The following is a 21,012-nucleotide window of genomic DNA, read 5'->3' on the forward strand; positions in this document are numbered from 1 at the left end:
AAAGAAGAAGACTTTTTTCTAAAATAAACGATTATCGACGAAATTTTTTTTTGTAGGATTTATTTTCAAAAAAAAAAGAAGGGCATTCGTTGTCGAGAAAAAAAACTAAGCTTCCCCAAAATTAAATTTGTGCGGACGGCCCAGTATGTGCAACAATCTTAATAAATATTTCATATATCTGATTTGGCTTTATAAGCCTTCGATATTTTTAAGAAACATTCCAAGGACCGATAGGACCTAAGACTGGTCCGGACCGAATAAATAAAGACCGACACAACTAAGGAGTTTCTCACTTTTAAAATACGTATGTAGAGCGTCAACACAAACGAAAGCCTATATGACATTTCTCAAAATTGAGAGTGGATTATATTTGTTTTCTTCGGAGAATTATAATCAATTTTTATCATCAAATTCTTTGCATTAACCCTTTGGGCGCATCACAATTACACTCAGCCCAAATTAATTGGTCTACTATTAGAATGATAAATTAATATATTTTATAGTTGAAAAGGCCCATATCAGAGCGAATATGGGCAATCTTGATACTTGGATAAAAAAGTATTATTTAAAAATGAGTATATTTTAGTTTAATGTCTTTTTTGGTATTCAATAGTGTATTGTATCTATACATTCTGTCCAAAAACTATGCAAACTCATCAAAAAATCCTTGTGAAAAACCATTTAACGAAGCAAAGATCATTTGATAAATATTTGCCCAAATATAGTTTCCTAAAACTATTTGGAAATTGAATATACATGAATAGTACTCTCTAACTACCAATGCAACCTCTACGAATTCGCCTTTTTGATTGAATCAATAAATAAGTGGATTCTGCCAAGTGAATAAAAAGTTGCATACGTCATGAAGGAAATAATTCAGTGATGTCATTGGTTATATCATAAAAATTAACATATTATACATGGATTTACTTCGATAACATAAAAATATAGTGTATTTTGTGGTCAACTGTCGATGTTTCTTTTTTTCAACCTAATCAATTTTCGGAACGGTGATTAATTGAATTAGAAATATCTTCTATTAATCTGGGAGCAATTACCAACAATTATTGAAAAATAATTCCATAGTCTAGAAGAATTGGCTTACAACTTCTAGTTGACCTTGCAGGGGTTTGGCTTACAACTTCTAGTCGACCTTGCAGGGGATGGTCTGGAGAGGCTCCTGCTTTTTACTTTGATCATTTATTTTCTATTTTCTGTAAATAGATATGGATTTTTGAAATTTTTTCTCAAAAAATTAAATAATTGAATTTTTTTGTCCAAAAAATTACATTTTTTGTGTATAGCTATGGATTTTTGAATTTTTCCCAAACACTGGACCGGACCGAATAAATAAGGACTGACACTACACTAAAAGCGCAAAATAATACCTTGCAAGTTGCGAACATTTACTTTTTCATACGAAAATTTCAAGAATTTCCGCATCTAAATCACGGTGTTACCTCACCAGCACAAAAATATACAGTGTATTTTTTTGTGTCTGTTTCTTTTCCTTCTAATCATTGTTTTTAACGTTGATTAGCTTTGAAAAATGATTGTATGATATCAATTACTTAGTTGGGAATATTTTTTCAAATACCAACGGATTTTAGGCTTTTTTGGTATGAGAAATTGCTTGATACAGTAAAGGCAACGGTGTTATATACTAGGGTCGTTTGAAAGTCTGCGTAAAGTCTAAGAGATCGCACTACTGGCGCATATCGAGGTTATATTCTGTTAGTAGCATCTCTTGGAAGAACACACACCAACTTTCAGCCAGATCGGTCAATTTGTTTCTGTTTTGCATTTGTTTCAGTCGAGGACGTTGAGAGATTTTCAAAAAATGGACAAAAAACAATTTCGTTTGTTGATTAAGCATTACTTTATGTAAGGCAAAATGCGTCAAGTAATCAAAGAGAAGCTTGTTAAACATTATGCGGACTCTGCTTTACCCACAGTAGTCCCATGTAAATTCTTCTATTTGGTGTACTCTGTCATCTTTATCGTTGGATTTACCATAAAGGCCACCATGATGTCTTCAGGGTTCACTTTGGTGGGTCTTCCACTCTTGGGTTTGTCCTAAAGGTTGCCTCATCAGCCAAACGCTTTGTAACCCTTTAGGTTGTAGCCTTGCTGACATTTAAGGCCTTCATGATGTCTGAGGTGGTCCTCCCGGCGCGGATTAAATTGCCTATGATGGATCTTTTTGCCTCCATCGCGATCTATACATAAATTTTGTTTACAACATCTATATTAATCGAAGGCTTAGAATCTAAGCTATTTAAAAATAAGTGAAACTTTAAGATTTAATAAACAACACCTTTTTAAAACTGTATTTTTAGAAGGTCTCATTACTTTTTCTACACCCGGTATATATTTATTGCCCCTTTCCTCAACTGTCTCGAAGTCCAACTGATTCTCCTTTTAATTTTTATAATTTCTACTGTCTATTTTGTAAAAAAAGAATATAATCAACGCTCGCATACCCGTTCGTTTATACCTGGATATATACAACATACATATTTGATTCGTTTTTTCTGTGTCGTCTTTTTCTTGGTGGTGGAGTACATACTTGTATTATTTAGTAGGAGCACTTAAGTTTACGGTGTTCTTTTTTCCTTTATAAATGGAATTTTGTCGTTGCTCTGAGTTAGATATCATCTTCATATGTGGTATTATTTATCAATTAAAACACTCTATCCTTGCATGTCGTCTTCATTCAAGGACCCTTAGCCACCTGATGATGAATATACAATGAGTACTAAGCTCCTTTATTGTTCGTTTTCTTTGACTTATGTGAGAGTACATTCAACACATATAAAAGGCGGTTGTTGTCCGTACAACCGAGGTTTTTTTTTATTCTTCTTAACGATATATCTATATATAAAAAAAAACATGGTGTTAATATTTTATAGATGTTGTTTTAGTAGTATTCTAGTTTTGCTCATGTGAAGAGTTATTTGAATAGTTGTTTTCGGTGTGATTTTGTTATTTCATTTTTTGTTTTTAATTGAATAGTTCTGATGTCTTCATTTTAATTGACAGTGTCTTTCACGTTGAAACATGAGTTTTAAATACAACGTCTACGATACGATTTCATCGGTAAGTTGTAAGCAACTCTTTATTCTTGATATGTAAATATTAACATCATAACCCAGTCGTACTGAGCTTAAAGTAACCTCAAATACATAGTAAAGCCCATTGTTCAATGATGTGATATACAAAATAAAAATAATAATTTATGAACAATTTTCTTAATAATATTTGCATGTAAACAAAACCAGTTTTCCTACTTTTTTCGCTCTCTTTTTTATTATCTATAATAAAAAAATCCAATTTTGCTTAAGACTCCATATATAAAATGCATCAGAATACTGTTTCATGACTCTATAGAAATCACTTCTCCCATAACCCATCACCAAAATGATTCCTATAAGACATGTCTGACCTTATAACTCCACAAAAGGATCTTCAACGCATTTATCTCTAAACCTTTCATTAGGCAGAGAATGGATTCAATCGTAGTGATCCAATTACGTCATTATCATCGTAATTTACTCCTAGAATGGATATTCAGCAAGATACCGAGCTCCTTGGAGCAACACTACTATGGGATCAAAAATAAAGAATATATGTTTATAATAAAATATAATGTTAATTGGATAAGCCTTGACCTTGTTGAACTTATTTATTTTTTTAAATTTTGCCGCCATTTAATTTATGTATTTTCTCCTTTTTTCTTCCCTTTTTCTTTTTCTTCCTTTATAGATGATGAAAGCCGTGCGTAACCGTTCCATCATTATAAAAGGGAAGCAAAAGAAAAAAGGAGAATAATAAAAAAAAGGGTGGGGGGAAAGGAAAAAGTTTATATTTTCCACATCGGGCGAGCGTTTTTTGCTCGCCTTTATGTCTCCCAGCGCGAAAAAAGTATGGGGGTAAAAGAGACGACTTCTATGTGCGGAAAACTCGTGCAAGTCTTTCACCTGTTGATCAAATAAAAAAACAAAAAGAAAGTTTGAAATGTGTACATCCTACAATCTTATACTATTAAATAGTATTATTATTTTATTTTGTTTAGTATTGTTTTGAAAAGCACTCTGTGAATAGTCGGAGCCGTAGTGGGGTATTTTTTTTTTGTTCTTCCTCCCGTTAAAATATATTAAATACATGAAATCCACATATGAATGTGTTATATTTTTTGCTAACGCTAATGCCTTGCTGTGCTCCAGGATATATCCTCCTTGATCCTTTGTTTTTCGAGTATTGATGGACTAATAATAACTTATTCTTGTTTTTCAACATGAATTTTAAAAATAAGATGCGTCGAATACGAACACCTCTCAAGACACAAAACTCTCTGCCGGTCAGTTCTTTAGTATTTACTTTCTTTTAGTTACTGTGTATCCCCATAATAGAATTATATATGAGAGAAATGTGGGGGGTGCAATTTGGAAAGATATATTTTTTAGAAGAAAATTTGACGAATTAAATTTTTTTTTCCAAATATTTAATCTTTTCGAAAATTATTTCCAAAATACGCAAATATTCACATAAAATTTACAAAATTGGAATTTTTTTTTTTCCGAAAAATTGAATTTTTTCGAAAAAAAAAAGTTCTAAAATACATAGCTGCCCAAAAAAATAATTTTTTTTGGATTAAAATTTCAAAAATCCGTAGCTATTCTCATAAAACTTCAAAAATCTACTGTTGTTCACAAAAAAATTCAAAAATTAAATTTCAAATATTATTTGTTTTGTAATTTTTTTTTTAAATTCACAACTGTTGAGGGAAAATTAAATTTTTTTGAATAAAAAATTAAATTTTTGGGTGAAAAATTTCAAAAATCCAAAGCTATTCACAGAAAATTAAATTTTCTCCAGAAAATAAACTTTCAAATATTAATTTTTGAAGAAGAAAAATCAATTATTAAATGTTCTAGTAAAAAGCAAACATCCCTTAATAGGCGGGTGGGGCTATCTCCAATGCAGCCCACCCCCTGTGGATGCCTCTGTAAATAGGGTTTGTTTCTAAATTCCTCACATTCCTTTTTCATGTTGCTGTGACGTCTCAGTAAAATAGGTTGCTATCATTTTATATTTAATATATTCCGTGTTTAATAAATGTTTTTTATATGATTATGATCAGGGGTGTTCATCATTTGTGTGTGTGGAGTGGGGCTTAGCCCCCAAAATTATCAACACTGAAACATAATTACTACCAGTAATAGGTGTATTTTTTAAATATATATATTATACAGTCTCAAATCCTGGTAAAGGAAATTCTATTTTTCAGATGAAAAGTTGACTAAATCTATTTTTTTTGTATCGGATGTATATATATTGGATATTTATGTGCATAAGTAACTTAAGAAACTCCCTTTTATTAGACAAACGGTGTTTGATTAGATCCTTTTTTTGACAGATCATCCATGCTTTTTAGTATATCTTTCAAAGAAAGTCTTCTTTTCGTGTGGCACGTATGATATCCCTATTGATAGAAAATCAATGTGTATTGAATTTAAAAAGAAACATACAGAAAAAAATGTTTGCGCCAGAATACGATTTGTACCTATAAAAAAAGTAGAATCTTCATAGTAATTCTTCATTCATAAATAAATATGAATATATAAATATTCTTATCTATAAAAAATAAAGTCACCTTTCCTTTTTGAACAATCCTCGTAGATCCACTATAATAGTTGTAAGTTTGTCTTTGTGTTGGTTTTGCTCTGGAAATACTAGACCGTCTGTACCGTTATATTTTTTGATGGACCGAAATAATTCGGTGCAACAAAAAAGCTAGGTCTGGACCGGTCTCACATAAAAAATCGATCTAGATCCGTCCAAAGGAAAAGTTCCGTCTAGATCGGTCCATAGGAAAAATTTGGTTTAGTTTGGTACCAAAAAAATAAGTCTAAACATATTTTACAAATATATTGTTTCTAACATACAATGACATTATACGAAGTTTAAACAGATATAGCTCGGATTAATTTTTATCCTGCCGTCTGTTATATCTTATATACGTTCTAGAACTTATAGTGTACTTTTGAGATTTTTTTTGTAAAAAATGAATGACAGTTGATCTTAAAAAAAAGGTTTCTCATAATATATGAGACTGCTAAAATCGGTCCATAAATTGAGACGTAAAAAAATCGGTCCATAAAGTGAGACCAATTCAAAATCGGTCTACAAAGCGAGACCGAAAACAATCGGTCCACTCTATGAGACCGCAGTCTGGACCGAAAAATCGGTCCAAAATGGTATAGACAAAATCACTTGAGACCGAACCGAAAAAAATAATCTTGCTGGACAGAGTCTCAACACTAGTTTTTATGTCCCCTGATAAAAAGGCATAGGGTATTTATTTCAAAAACAGAGATGTACTTTAGACATAAATTAAACGTTGTTTAGAACTCTGAGTTACGTGCCCTAAAGCTTATTTTCATTCTGAATAGAGCAGATTCTTGGGCTATAGCGGGCAAGTTTATTTTTTGGCAAATAAGTAGATTATTTTTTTATTAAACAAAATTGATTCACCGTGTCTCAAAGGTTTTTTTAAATTTATGGGTTGTCGATTCGAAAATATACCAAAAAAAAGAATTATTGTACTAACGGAAAAAGTGATCGTATATTGAATACAATTTTTAAAAATATGAATTAGGAAGAGGATTTAGCGAGTAAGTCTTAGTATGTATCTTCCTTATAGTTGATGGAGTCACATATTTGTAATTATTATTAGGTTGTCCATTGACAAGTTTTACTAATTTTTTGGAGTTATTTAAAGCATTAATCAAATAATTTCGACATAAAATACATAATATGATTACGTCGTAGGATAGTAATAAGATAAAGTAAAAATAAAGAAACACGACATTCATTAGAATTGAAGGAGTCTTGTGAATTTCTATGAAATGAATATCAAATATGCGAATTATTTTATCTAGTAAAAAATTCGTATCCAAGAAAATCTACTTTATTATGTCCAAATTTTTTATATTCGGATCACTCATGATGATGATATATTGGTACAATTAAAACCTGAGAAGAACAAAAAATCGGCTTTAACTAACATACGGTTTTTACGAGAGAAAGGCCAAATTTTACACATCAAATTTCAAATATTTTGTCTGCAGGACAATGGCTCTTGTCAATGTATAAATTAATTTGTCAAAAATGACATTATTTTGTATATTTAATAACAGTGACTTCCATATGTTGATAAGGAAACGTGATCATTTTACTTATGTTGTTTTTTTTTTTGCAATATTTTGAAACATAATGTAAGTTAAATTGTCATAATGTAAAATGAGGTTGTCAAAACTATTCTTATTTTCAAAATTTAATATACATAAATATCGTGCACCACTTGGGATTTTGTACAATTTTTGAACTTGTATGAACAAATTGTACAGGTTGCGACCAAAAAATGAGACGAATAATTTTAAATGAAGGATTCAATGAAGGGATGTACATCTTTTTAAATAATGGGCCGCATTGACACTTTTAATATTTTAATGTGACACAAAACCAATTCAATTTAATTTCAGTAAAAGTTGATATCGAAACAAAATTAATAAATTTATATTTATTTAAATTTAGGGCTAATCAAATTTTATGTATAAGTATTCTGTGGCACATTGTAAAGTTTAAGTGCCATCATAGTTATATTATTCATAATAACCAGGAAATTTGAATAGATAAAACTGAAATGATAACTTCAATTAATTACTTTAGTAATTAGAATGATCAATGATGTAATGAAGTAAAACATTTTAGGACGTACAAATTGTAATTTGTACAGATCTTGCTATTTTTTAAACGACATACAGGGCGCCATGGGATCATTATTGTGTGCCTCTGTGACGGGTGGACCCCCAAGGCTGCAATAATATCATAGATAATGTGGTAATCTGATTTAGAATTGAAATCGGGACCGAAACGGGATTTTTTTTTGAATAATTCCCTCATTATAATAAAATCTATATCTAAAACTCAAGAATTATTTGGACTCATCCTACAAATTTGAATAATACGACTCAATTTGACACAAATATACCTATGAAATGTTTGGAGAAATATATAAATGAAGTATACAACTAATCTTTTGGGATTTTTTTCATTTTATTCAACATTGTTTTTATGTTGACGCACAACCTTTATACTTCCCCCCTATAAAAGAAATGCATTTATGTTTAGTACCATATACCTCAATAAGAAATGATCGTGTTTCTTATATGGGCCTATATATGCATTGTGGAGCTTTAGGTATTTATGTACAGGGTGGGTACTTTAAATTCGGAACAAGTGTGTACCTCAATACCTTGGCAACCCTCATTTCTATGTTTATGAAAGCGTGCTCATTAGATTTAACGGACAAAACTGTATAAGAGAAAGTACAAAATATTTTAGATGCCACTGATACAAACGCCATGCGGTCATTATTGTGTGCCTCAGTGGCGAGTGCGCCCAAGGACGCAAATAACTTCATATATAATGCTGATGGATAACTTAAATTGATGTTAATAAATGTTCAAAAACTTCAATTGTGATTTTTCGAGTAGAGCTGTTTGCTTGAAAAAAGAAATAGAAAATAAACATGTTGGGTGACATGCTACAATTTCAATTTGGTGCGGTTTGTCGAAATTGAGCCATTGGAACCGGACTCATTCCGAAACAACAAAAATTTATAAGACCTTTATATGTGTGACAAATGAAATGTGGCCTCCTAGCTACAGGGATCTGAGTCCCTCTGTGTGTGGGCCTTGGAGAAGGAGAGTCCAATAAATGTTCATATAATACAGATGACTCATTGAAGTCTTCCATTCTCGTGCCAGTGGCCAACATAGACAAGGAGTTCCTTATCAAGGCCTGTGCCAGTGGTGTGCCTGGTTAGAGGCTGGTTGAAGCTGGGGGGGAGGGGGAGGTTGAGTGATTGACTTCACTATGGAGCCCGTCATGAAAGAGGAAAAGATTTATGAATTGTGGAATTAATTTTGGGAAAATAATTGTACTATACATTATTTTTTAAATTTACTGGATTTAAAATCCCCAGCCTGTATTCAAAGTCATTAAAAATATATCATAAAAATAAGGTTAATTGTATCACCTGATTGCGGAGAAAAATATGTACTGAGCAAGTCAAAAGCATCACCTTTTCAACCCCCCTCCCCTTCTTCAAAAAAAAAAAAAAAAAAAAAAAAAAAATTGTAAAACTAAAAATTCTTTATTTTATTAAAAAAACAATAGATGTACACTTGCATTATTTAGTTTTAATTAAATTACTTTAGATGTAGTCATTAATTTTATAAAATTAAATATATTTGCCTTGCTAGTTTTTTAGTAATGTTGATTAAAAAAAGTTATTTTCTTTTCGGATTAGTCGTGCTGTTTTTATGGGAAATAAGGTTTGGAAAATGTTTTCAAAATAAGGTATTTCTCAATGTCCAGGGTCGTGTAAAAGTTTTGAACACAATGAGTAAATTGGACAATGATGCATCATTTTCTATTCATTTAACATCCAAAACAATTTTATTAATCTAATAATGAAATTAAGGATAATTAACCATGAACATCACCCCAATAGGCGGCAAAATTTGATGTAGGTACTTTTGATGCAGGCCACTGACATGGCATCCCACAGCTCATTGACTGAGTCCTATAATACCTCAACACTTTGTTATTGCTTGGCCTGGGACTCTACTTGCCATTAGTTAACATAGTCCAAGGGATTCAGAGATGGTAATTCGGAAGGCCAATACTTTTTGTCCCAGAATTCAGAATTATACCCCAACTGCTCTTGGTGAATCTTGACCGTGTTAGTGGGGGCCGTCATCTCCGTCATTGAGAGATCTGGATGCTCTTTAAAACCTTTCAAAACAGCTACAGTAGGCAATTTTCTTAGGCGACCACTCCTGGGAGCATCTCAGAGATCCTTAACCTTATCCAAGCGTTCCTTGAGTCAGTTGCATTTGATCCCTATTTGGCCACAATAACTGCTTTTGGGGACATTTCAGCGGCAAGCGAGGTAGCAATAATTTATCTAGATCGTTATTGCAACATTATAATAAACGTTTTAAATTTGATGTAAACCAAAAGATGAGAGTCTATGCTCTCATTAAAAGGGGAAAAAATCAAATAATGGTAGTGTACGCTGAGTTATTAAGTGTTAAAAATTGTCTCAAAACTTTTGTATAATCAGAAATTTTTAAAAAATTTGCTGAATTTTCTATATAAACATTTTTGGATTTAATCTATAGTAATATCAAAACAATCAATATTGAAGTTGAACTAGAATTTTTAGAACCAAATACTATTGTAAATTAAGCCCTTATTATGTATTCATCCTTCAAATAAATTATTTTTCTTACAAAACCCTTAAAACATGATTTTTTTATAACCTTTAAATTTTATTTTCCCAAGATTAGATAATCACAAATAAAATATAAGCACATATTTAAAATTAACATAAACTTCTTGTAAAGAATAGATTAACTTTTATGATACTTATGTTTTTCTTTTAAAGTTATAAGTTGTCTAAACATAAGAAAAAGTAAAAATACTTAAAAAATGGAAGGTAAAAATTTTCCATAACCAGATTTTATACGAAAAAGAATCAACTTATTAGATTTGTGATCTGTTTGTGAAGTACTACTAAAATTGAATATGGAATTTAAAAGATTTTGAAGGTTGTAAAATTTTGTTGATTTGTGTAAAATATTTGAATGGGCCACAGAACCTATTAAATTACATTTCATCAAAACTATAAAATACAATTGTATTTCAAATATTAAAAAAAGGCCATCTAATTTGTAAAGGTCAATCTGGCAACTCTGCTCAGGGTGTTTTTTGTCCCCCCATACCGATAATTTTTCATATAATCCCTTATTTTGGGAGGGCTACAAATTCTCCAACCCAGCGGACGCCCCTGCTGTTAGAGTCTAAGAAAATACAAGATGACGCCAAATATTTTTCAATGTTTGTACGTATTATGCGTTTTATGATCATAATCTGACAATTTTGCTAAAAAATACTACTTGAAGTGAGAATGAGTAGTGGACGTGTTTATCGTTTTTCATGTTTTCGTAGACCTCTTTTTAGATTTTTTAAACTTATTAGTTTAAAGAGTTTTTAGCCAATCACAAAGTGATTATCACTTTGATAGTAAACTTTTTAAATTGAGCAATTGTAATTTAAAAGAAAATAGGAAACATTTCATTTAAAAAACACCAAAATCCAAGAACATATCCAGATTAGAACAAAAAAAAAAGAGGAAGATTATTTAACCATGAGAAGGTTGGGTTTGATGCCCTGATAACAAATGGTCAACATTTGCCTTCCAATAAGCCAGGTTTAATATCAAGTCTCTAGGGTCAATTATTTGTTTTCAACTCCGTTTTTTCGTAAGAAGATCGTCAACTACGATAAGGCCTTTTTGTAAGAGGTTTGAAGATCGAAAAGCTATCAACAACATTCTTGCAATAGCCCATAAAGTAGGATAATGGATATGAATTTATTTTGGAAAGCAAAACTACTGATACCTCTTTGTGAACTGTACCTTAAGTTTTTTAGTACAGTGTATTCCGATCAGTTCTTCTTGTAATTTGACTTACTGGGTGGAAGTCTCAAAACTTACACATTTGTATTATATTGATTTAAGAGGTTCTGTGTGAATAAATTAGAACTTTATATAATTGTCTAGGTAGCCATATATTTAAAACACCTCCCACTTTTTAATTTTTTTAAATCGGACGAGACATGTCATCGCAGCGAGATTCAAGGCTTAGGGCATCAACTCCTTTTCGTGCAGCTTACACCCTAATAGAGGTTTACAAGGCTGAAGTGACTTACACGTAAGACCATTTAAAATGTTACAAGGATAGACCACAAGCCGAGCATAGAAAGGAAGGAGAGCTCTGCGAAAAAATATATCATAAATGCGTAAGCCCTTCATTTGGTTTCCGGAGGGTGACAGGCTCACGGCTGCCATGTACATTGATGTTTCGATGATGCTCCTATGAATCCAAACAAATTTCCATCAAGTCAAAGTTGTCTTCCAGCAAGATCGGACTATCGCTCACACTGTCAAAACAACTTTTAACTTCTTATCTAAAAAGATTGCTTTCTAAGACAATAGAATGTGGCCACCATAGAGTCCAGATGTCAAAATTATCGACTGTAGCATCCGTCATTGAAGGCCTTTGTCGACGAAGAGTGGGCACCATGGACCAGAAATTTATTCACAGCACTTGTAACTCTTTTTGCAAGAGGCTTGTCGCCATCTGTGAGGCTATTGTTGGTCTAATAGAATGACTGAACTTGACTTGAGCCATCATAAAAACATTAATAAAGATCATTGTTCGATAGTTAATTAAAGATTAGCAGGATTTTTTTTTTTCTTTACACGTGCGTTAGTTTCAAGTTTCCCCCCCAGTAACTGCACATTCTGTTGCGAGAAGTTAGAAACGTCAGCACATATTTTCTACGAGTGTAAAAGGGTAACTCCTTTGGTAAGGATGTGTTAAGTAAAATTAAACAAAAAACCTTCAAGTCTCAACGTCAGAAACTGATGGGGTAGTGGCCACCGATCCGAATCTTCCCAGTGCCTTTAAGTTATTTGTGTCAGCCTATTGGGCTTTAAAAAAAAGAAAAAAAAAGTTTCCATCCAGTATCAGTTGTCAATTTCATTCTATGGTTTGATCATTCAATGCTGTACGTCCATAGTCAAAACATCATGGAAGCATTAAAATCTGCATGAAGGACATTTAAATAGTGCACGAAGACCAAAACGTTGTCATCTTGGACGTTTGTCGACGATTATTCGGGAAAATGAGAAGTTTTCACGCCTTTACATTTTCTAATTAATCATATTAATTATATAGCGAAATGTAGCACATCACAAATAAAATAGGCATTTCAATAGCTTTTATTAACGTTGTTAATATTAATGCATAAATATGAAGAATACTAATTTATTATTAGAATGATAAACACAAAAGTTGCCTTTCTGTAATTTCATGAGCCACCTAAATATATAAGACCTAATTTTTATATTTTGTTAAGATAGATCTTTCACAGCTCTATATTGGCCACTTCTAGGATTCAATTTAAACACCTTTAGAAATTAGTGATTTAAATATAGAATGAACACCGGTCTGCCCTTTTTTTTAAATGATGATCTGATGCAGGCCACAAGAAAGGTTTATGACCCCCTGCTTTATAGACTAGATATGATCTTATGCGGATTATACTAAATATATGGGACGCATCAACATAAAAGCAGTCTTGGATAAAAAAGAAGAAATGGAGGAGAAATTTATTTTCTTTATCTAGCTATTTTACTTCAAAGGATCATATGTTATTTTTAGTGGCCAATATGCACCCAACCTAATATCAGTAACATAAATTATATTGTAATGTGTCCTTAAAATTTGCAGTTTTTTCAATCAAAGTCCTTTTATTACTATGTATTTTTGCATTTTGGTCACACGTAATGTAGCTGTTAAAAGCTATCCCCCCCCCTCCCTCCCACTGAATAAAAAAAAAATGCTAATATACTTGAAAGAACTTAACTTCAACGATTAGTTTATCTTGCTACTATAAAAGTTGGGAAAAAATTTCGTAGTTTTTGCTTTCATTCAATTTATAAGAAGTATTACAATCCTCCAATTAAGACCAAGTGTGCCCTGTTCTTTTTGATAGCTTGTTCCCAACGAGAATCCAACTTTATAATTTTGTAGACGCCTTTGTCCCACAGAACTTCCCATCCGAGCTCCTGGAGCTTCTGGTGTATGCTACCTGGCACGTATGCTGACTGTTTCTGTTCGATCTCCAGCTTCAAACGGTCAAGTTGTTAATAGTGAATGGCAGAATTGAGTATTGCACCATAGAGGAGCAGCCCATAGTAGATTTTTTCCAGCAAATCCCGCAAAAACCCACAGCAACACTTTGCTTGGAGTAAATCCTGGCATGGCCACGATTTTGGCCGATTTGTTGGCTTTCTACAAGATTTCTATCGCTTGACATTAACATACGTGATCCATTTTTCATTGCCAGTCACAATCAGAAAAAAATGGCTGTGAAAATGTAAAATACTGCGATTTTCTTCCTTTGAGACCTCCATACTCGATGCACGATAATTCACGACAGAAATGGCGGTAGTAAAATGTTGTACACATGCGTTTGTAGTATATATTCACACATTTAGAACACATTATCGTATGGTCCAATGTGACCAAAAGATGAACAAGATATAATTATTTTAAAAAAAAAGAGAGACGGGGATTATGAAATTACTTTTCCCCCTACCCAACAGCAATGCCAGCCTGCTGTTTTTTTTGACGTGCTACTTAAACAATTAAACTTATTTTCAACAAGTAAACCTATTTATAAATATGTAAATACTGATACTTGTGCGTTGCACTATATTTAAAATAAATAAATAATAATAATAGTCAGAACTCCTTTGACATAACAATCTTTACTTCAATATTTATTTCCTTGCGTGAGGCTAATAATCTACATCAATCCACGTGACAAATCCAGGATTTTAACTCATGAAAATGAAATTCTTAACATGTTCTATGTTTATTTTGAAATTTATCTTGGGATTCGGCCTTGAAAGCTTAGGTAGATAGTAGTAAAAATATATTCCTTTGCCAAAAATTGCAACATTTGAGCGAGATTGGCTGTTAAACTTTCTTCTAAAATTGCAAATTTATCAACATTTGCCGACGTTTTTATTTTACAAAACAAATGGAACGTAGAATAAATGCAAATTTATCAAATATTGCATAGAGAAGAGAGCACCGGGTGCGTCAAAAAAACCTCAAAACTTTCAATCTATAAATTAATCAAGAATTATTTCAGCAACTAGTCATGTCTTGTCTTCACTAATCATCGATGTAACCCACCTTGGCAGCAATGATGACTTCCAGGCGGCCATGGAATGTCTTCAACCCATTGCGGATGTAGTCCTCAGACATGGCATCCCAGTGCTGGTTGACAGTATCTTTGAGGTTGTTGATATTTGGGTGACGGACGGTTCAGGCCTTGGACTCAACATGCACCCAAAAAGTAAAGTCCAATGGATGGGCATCTGGTGATTAGGGAGTCCACATTTTCTTTGGTCAGAAAGGCAAGTCGTCCTTCAACCGCTTCTGGGTCTTTTTGGATTGATAAACCACCTTTCTGAAACACCACGTTCATGTACGAGTAGTTGGTCTCGACCCATGGTAACATGACAATCTCCGTTGGTTTCTAGTAAGCATTCAAAAGTGTGCCGACCGAAATTCGTTGGTCACGTTCAAATTGCATTTTCTCGGCTTCTAAGACACTTAGGAAGAATTTTTTAATTTTTAGTATTTGACCGAAACAATTTTACTACATTCACAAAAACCTTGATTTATGTAGCAAAAACTAAGTGTAAAGATTTTTTCGCTGGAGCGGGTAAATAAAATACTTTGTAATATTTTAAATCTATATTAATAAATTAATTAATTGTCTTTATGTCTCTATGTAATCCGTATATACATTTTTGACTTAACACATAAAAATGTACTCTATTTATGAAAGGATGCTTTGCAGAAAGCATCGAGGTTTCTGTCATATTAAAAAAAAAAATAATAAAGAAAAAGGTTGGGTAGGAAATCGTGGACTGGACATTCATGACTTCTGTCAGAAGTTGGGGGTGGGTCTTTGTGTATGTGGACAATCTCAAGTCGTCATTCTCAACCCTCCTGATGGCCCTAGCAGCCACAGAGCCATTCATCGATTTGGTGGGGTCCTCGTTCATCTTCTCCTCTAAGCCGGACAGGAACTCTTGAGCCTCTTTGCACTCCACTTCCACCTTTCCTGGAGAGGTCTTCTCCAATATTCTTCATCTTGGCCACCTTCAAAAACCAGGCTCCTGGAGTCCTTCTTCACAATCTCCAATATCCTTGCCACCTCAACTTCAGCATCTAGAAAATCTGAGGTGCATTGCCTCTTTGCTTCTTGCTCACTCATGATAACGATATGTTTATTATAGTTTGCTTATGCACGAAGGATGGATGAACCAGAATGTTAAAAAATAATCACTAAACATTCCTACAATCATGAGAAAATTAAAATAGTTTTAGCAAGGCTTATACCATAACGCGTGTACGATTGATGTTTTATTTACAATTAGCTTTTTAAGAATGACGTCTTTAGATGTTTTCTCGAAATCGGTTTTTGTTAACCAACAGTCATCCAATTGAAAACTATAGCAAACCCTTGTATTTCTATTAACCTTGGTTTCCAGGAGGATTTGCCTTGAACATTTTCCCTTGGACGTGTCTGCCTTGTGACGCTTTTGACTTTAGCTGTTTTCTTGTGGGCCGCCTCTGCCTTGGACGGGGTTGCCTTGGGACGTTTCCGCCTTGAGACTTTTTTGCCTTGGATAATAATAGATAGAATACAACTTCTTCTTACTTATATATTTTTTTATTGAATTTTTACCGTTGTGTTGCAGCTTTGAGAAATTAGAAACAAAAATGTCAAGAATCTAGACAATCAGTTGTGAAGAATCATTGGTATTTATATGTAGTACATTTCTTCATCAAAATGTGATGAAGAGTTATTGAAATCGCTACTTACATTAAATATTGTACTAGAGTTATAGATCAAGATGGGCACTTTGTCCTTGGAAGTTCTTTATGCATTTGTGAATATGAGATATAAATATTTATATAAATATATTGTAAAATTCTAAGGAACTTAAGCAAATCGACCAATTGTGTGGCTAATCTTCCGTAGACATCAAGATAATCTCCTCAGCAAGATACTGGAATCGGAGATATCAAATACAGGGATACAGAAGAATAAGATTATAAATTTCCATCAAAGTTCCCTCTCATAGAGAGAATCATGGCTTCTTGGGGAGTTATCTTAAATATTATTAGAACAAAGTTCATATGTTCGTTGGCGCCTAATAACTCTGTGTAATGCCGGATACTATCGTTAGTATTAAATAATAAAGTTAACATTAAGAAAAATACAACATAAAAACTATAAAACGACTGAACCAGTATCGGTATTGAATGGTATTGGCATAATATTTATTTATAGATATTAGGCAGGATTGGAGATAACGATTTTTTCCTTTATTTTTTAATATAGGGCAAACCATTAATAAGTTTATTTATGAAGGAAAGTAAACGAAAGGCTGAGATAAATCAATTCAAACATTGACCACCATACCGTTATAAGCTTAGATAGTTTGGTCCCATGTCAATTTTTTTCGATTTTTTTTAATGTGTGACGTATTTCTTTAGCCCTCCATTAGTGAACATCCATTTTTTTTATGTAGCTAATGAACTTGAGTTAAACGATAACCCAAATATTAAGGGAATTACATATCTTGATATACAGTATCAAGATATAATTTGTGATATTTTAGTTGAAACATTATAATTTCATTTTCGTTAAAAACTTTTAACAAACTTTTTGTTCTAAAAATATACTCATTAACTTAAAAGAGATGGATTTTGATATATGGGATGACGACTAATATCTTATATATTTTGTTGCAAAAGGTATACCTTTCATTGAAAAAAGTGAAATAAAAAGTGAACAAAATAGTCGAATTCACCAAACCTTGATTAAAAATTGCGAATCATTCCAATCAAATACATGTTTTTAACAACAAAAAGTAGCAAACATTCTAAAAGATGTTTCTGGAGCATATTAATGCTGTTTCCAGCATTAAAATCTATTTAAAGCAATTTTATCAAATTTGGGGTTTAGAAAATCCCAGTTCAATAACAAAGGGTAAAAAAAGAAAATTACAGTCAAGAAAAAATCGAATTTAAACCGAACCGAAAAAAGCAGCACTATATTAGTCATGTTACTTATCCATATATGTTGAAAATATTGGTCCAGCATTATTTTACTTTTTGTGAAAAAGTGTTTCTTTTGATAAAGGAATATGATTGACAAATTTTGAAGTAATTTTAATAATTATTATTAGAGCTTTTGAATTCGTACATTTTTTGATAAAAAAAATATGTGATTTGTTTTTCATATCATCCTTATTCTACAAATTACAGATTTTTGATAAAAATACTAAAATGAGCAAAATAAAATAGTCTATCAAGAAAAAAAAAAAAAAAAATGGAACAATTTTTATCAACACTTTGTATTTACTTGTCTGAGAGAACAAAAATGTATTTAAACTAATAGTAGCCTTTTTGCATATATGTCTATTCGTTAACGTTTCACAGCCAATTGATTTGACTGATAAATTATAAAACTGGCAAGTAGATTTAATTTTTACTTAGATAAAACAAAAAAGTGATGATTTTGAGGACTTTTTTTTATAAAAAAGATGAGATCTTATTAAATAAAATAAAAATCTATGGGAAATTAAAGAAAATTTAGTAAGAGCTAATTTTATATAATAAAGATGTTCAATGTCATTTGAGGGCAAGAACAACGAAGATTTAAATACTAGGAGATATTTTGTGTGATCAAAACAAAGTACCAGTTCACTAATCCGTTTTTGCAATGCCAAAATTAATTAATTAAATTTTAAATTACTAGCTCATGCAATTTAGCCTCATGGAACATTTTCTCTTCCCAACTTGGGAAAAAAGGTTCAGCGGGAAATTATTTTCCAAAAATGATTTTGGCAGTTAAAGGCGTTTTTGGAGAGCAGGACAGCTTTTATTTTAAAAAGTGGTCTAAGTAATTTTGCCGTGAACATTCTGGCTGCTAGTAATTTATTAGCCAACATTTTTGCCGCTGGTAATTTTGACATGTTTGCCACCCTTTTATATTTTCGATTTGAACTTTACTACGGTATATCGATCTGATTAGTTATATTGCTAGGTGAAAAAAAAAAAAAAAAAAAAAAGGAACAGTCAATCAATTCCAAAACTATCCCAAAGGAGTACAAGCTCTAATCATGCAACCTGTTGCATTGAAGAACATTATTTTTCATTAAAAGTTCCTGTTGGTAAGCTCATATGAACTTTGTACAATATTAATACTATTACATTTGTCGTTGTTGTAATTTTATTTCAACATCAACTCTTCAATTCAAGGGTAATATTAAAAATCCCTAACAATTTTGATTGAAGCAAAATATTGCCATCACTGTATATTGTGTTAGTGAGGTGAGGCTGTGAGTTATATGATTAATCTGATTGAGTATAATTGTTACTAAGAGTAGCTATATATGACCTTCCTTGACTGTTGTTATTATGCTGTTATACTCTATGGCGTAAAAATATGTTTGTCTTGCCCAGCAGAAGGTACGGTACATCGAGTTGAAAATTCTAGCAAGCCCGATTACAGGATGGCATAACCCTGTATTTCTATTAGCCTTGGTTCAGCGATAAGAAAAGGAAAAACGGTTGAGCGTGTGCTCTTTCTTCTTCTTTTTTTCACTATTTAATATGTCGTGAGTGTGTAGACACTCATCCCTCTTAAAGAAGAATTATCACCAATCTTTTGTGTATATTGATTTAAAAATGCATCATTTAATAAATATATATGAATTTAATTAAAATTGTGACATTTTTTATGTACTAATGCTATTTGAAATGTAGAAGATTTGAAAAAGTAATTTATTTTTCCTCGTAAAATATTATTCCAGGCATTTGATATTAACAAAGGTCTTAATTCAGTAATACAATTTGTATTGCTCCCGCCTCTCCTTGCGCTCATACACAAATCCCATTTCTAGTATTTGACTAAATTACCTTTCACGATAGGGTATCAAACTTCTTTACCATTTTTGGGAAAGTGTATAGAGGGATATTATTTTGAAAAATAAAATTATCATGAATAGTGTGACCGTTCTTGTATTAATGTAGCACATGTTCTTTGATTTAATTATTATTGTTTTTTTAATTAAAAAGAACACTCTTAATTACATAATTGACAGCCTAATACAAATATTGAAAGTATGTATGTCTATTTTTTGATTATATGAGTTTTTTTAAGTTTTTTTTTTACATATTTTCTTTCATCTCTCTCTCTCTCTCTCTCTTTTGGTACTATATTAATGTTTAAATAATATTCAATGCACATATTTGCTATTGCTTTATTGATGATATTATGGATTTTCTTTCCATTCAATCCATCATAATACATCAAGATGTTCAGTGCTAATGGGCATGCTTGTATGAATATGGGTTCTGTAAATTTTATGTTAAATTGATGATTACATATATATATTTATTGGGTAAATAGTGGTGGTGCTGGTGTAATGAACAGTGTTGAGTCTCGGCTCCAGACTAATTTTGTACGGTTCGATCTTTATTGATTCGTTATATGCCGATTTGGACCGATGTTTCTGTCCAAGCCGTGGTAAACATGCATTTAAGTGTAGACATATTTTTTCAATATATGGACAATTTTTTCTGTCTTGATCTGTATATCGATTTTCTAAGGTATCTTGATTTATCTGTTGTACCAGTATGATTTGTGCAACACATTTAACATAAGGGGTTACACATATGGCATATACCGATTTTTGAGGGGAGGGGGTGTATTATGGTATATTTCGGAGTCCAATACATTGAGAACTGATCAATTTTTCACTTATCCACAACACCTTTTCAATTTGAAGTATATGAGTAGAAGAGTCCGCTGGGGGAGGGGGTACTGGAGGGTTCGGATCCCGTTTTATACTAGAATATTTATGGTATGTAGAAAAGCATCCCCCCCCCCTCCAAATATAATCCGCTCCTGATCTGTGGTCTTCAAGAAAACCAATATATACATTCACAAATGTATACATAATATTACATTTATAATAAATATATTCAGATGTGGGATCTAAAAATTAAGGAGGTCAAATCGGAGGTGGTGTACAAGTTTTGGAAAAAACAGGGGGAGGGAGGTCAAAAAATGTATGACTTTATGGTGCCAATGTTTGAAATTTGAGTACTCACATGACGTTTTCAATCATTCATCTACAGCAGAGAGATACCAACTTTGATTCACGTCTCCCATGAAACTTTGGACATCGTCAAGCAGCTAGGGGTC

At 32.1% G+C, this 21,012-nt stretch overlaps 1 protein-coding gene across 1 annotated transcript in view; it reads left to right on the forward strand.

Moving 5' to 3' along the window:
* The first annotated feature begins 4,073 nt into the window (after positions 1 to 4,073).
* The window catches only part of Trpm (transient receptor potential cation channel, subfamily M), a 118,343-nt gene continuing 101,404 nt past the window's right edge, over positions 4,074 to 21,012 (forward strand). Inside the window, 1 exon segment of the mRNA XM_071890125.1 lies at positions 4,074 to 4,360. Coding sequence (XP_071746226.1) covers positions 4,316 to 4,360 — 45 coding nt within the window. The 5' untranslated portion in view covers positions 4,074 to 4,315.

Source organism: Lepeophtheirus salmonis, chromosome 7 (genome assembly GCF_016086655.4).
Source record: "Lepeophtheirus salmonis chromosome 7, UVic_Lsal_1.4, whole genome shotgun sequence".
Classification (NCBI taxonomy): domain Eukaryota; kingdom Metazoa; phylum Arthropoda; class Copepoda; order Siphonostomatoida; family Caligidae; genus Lepeophtheirus; species Lepeophtheirus salmonis.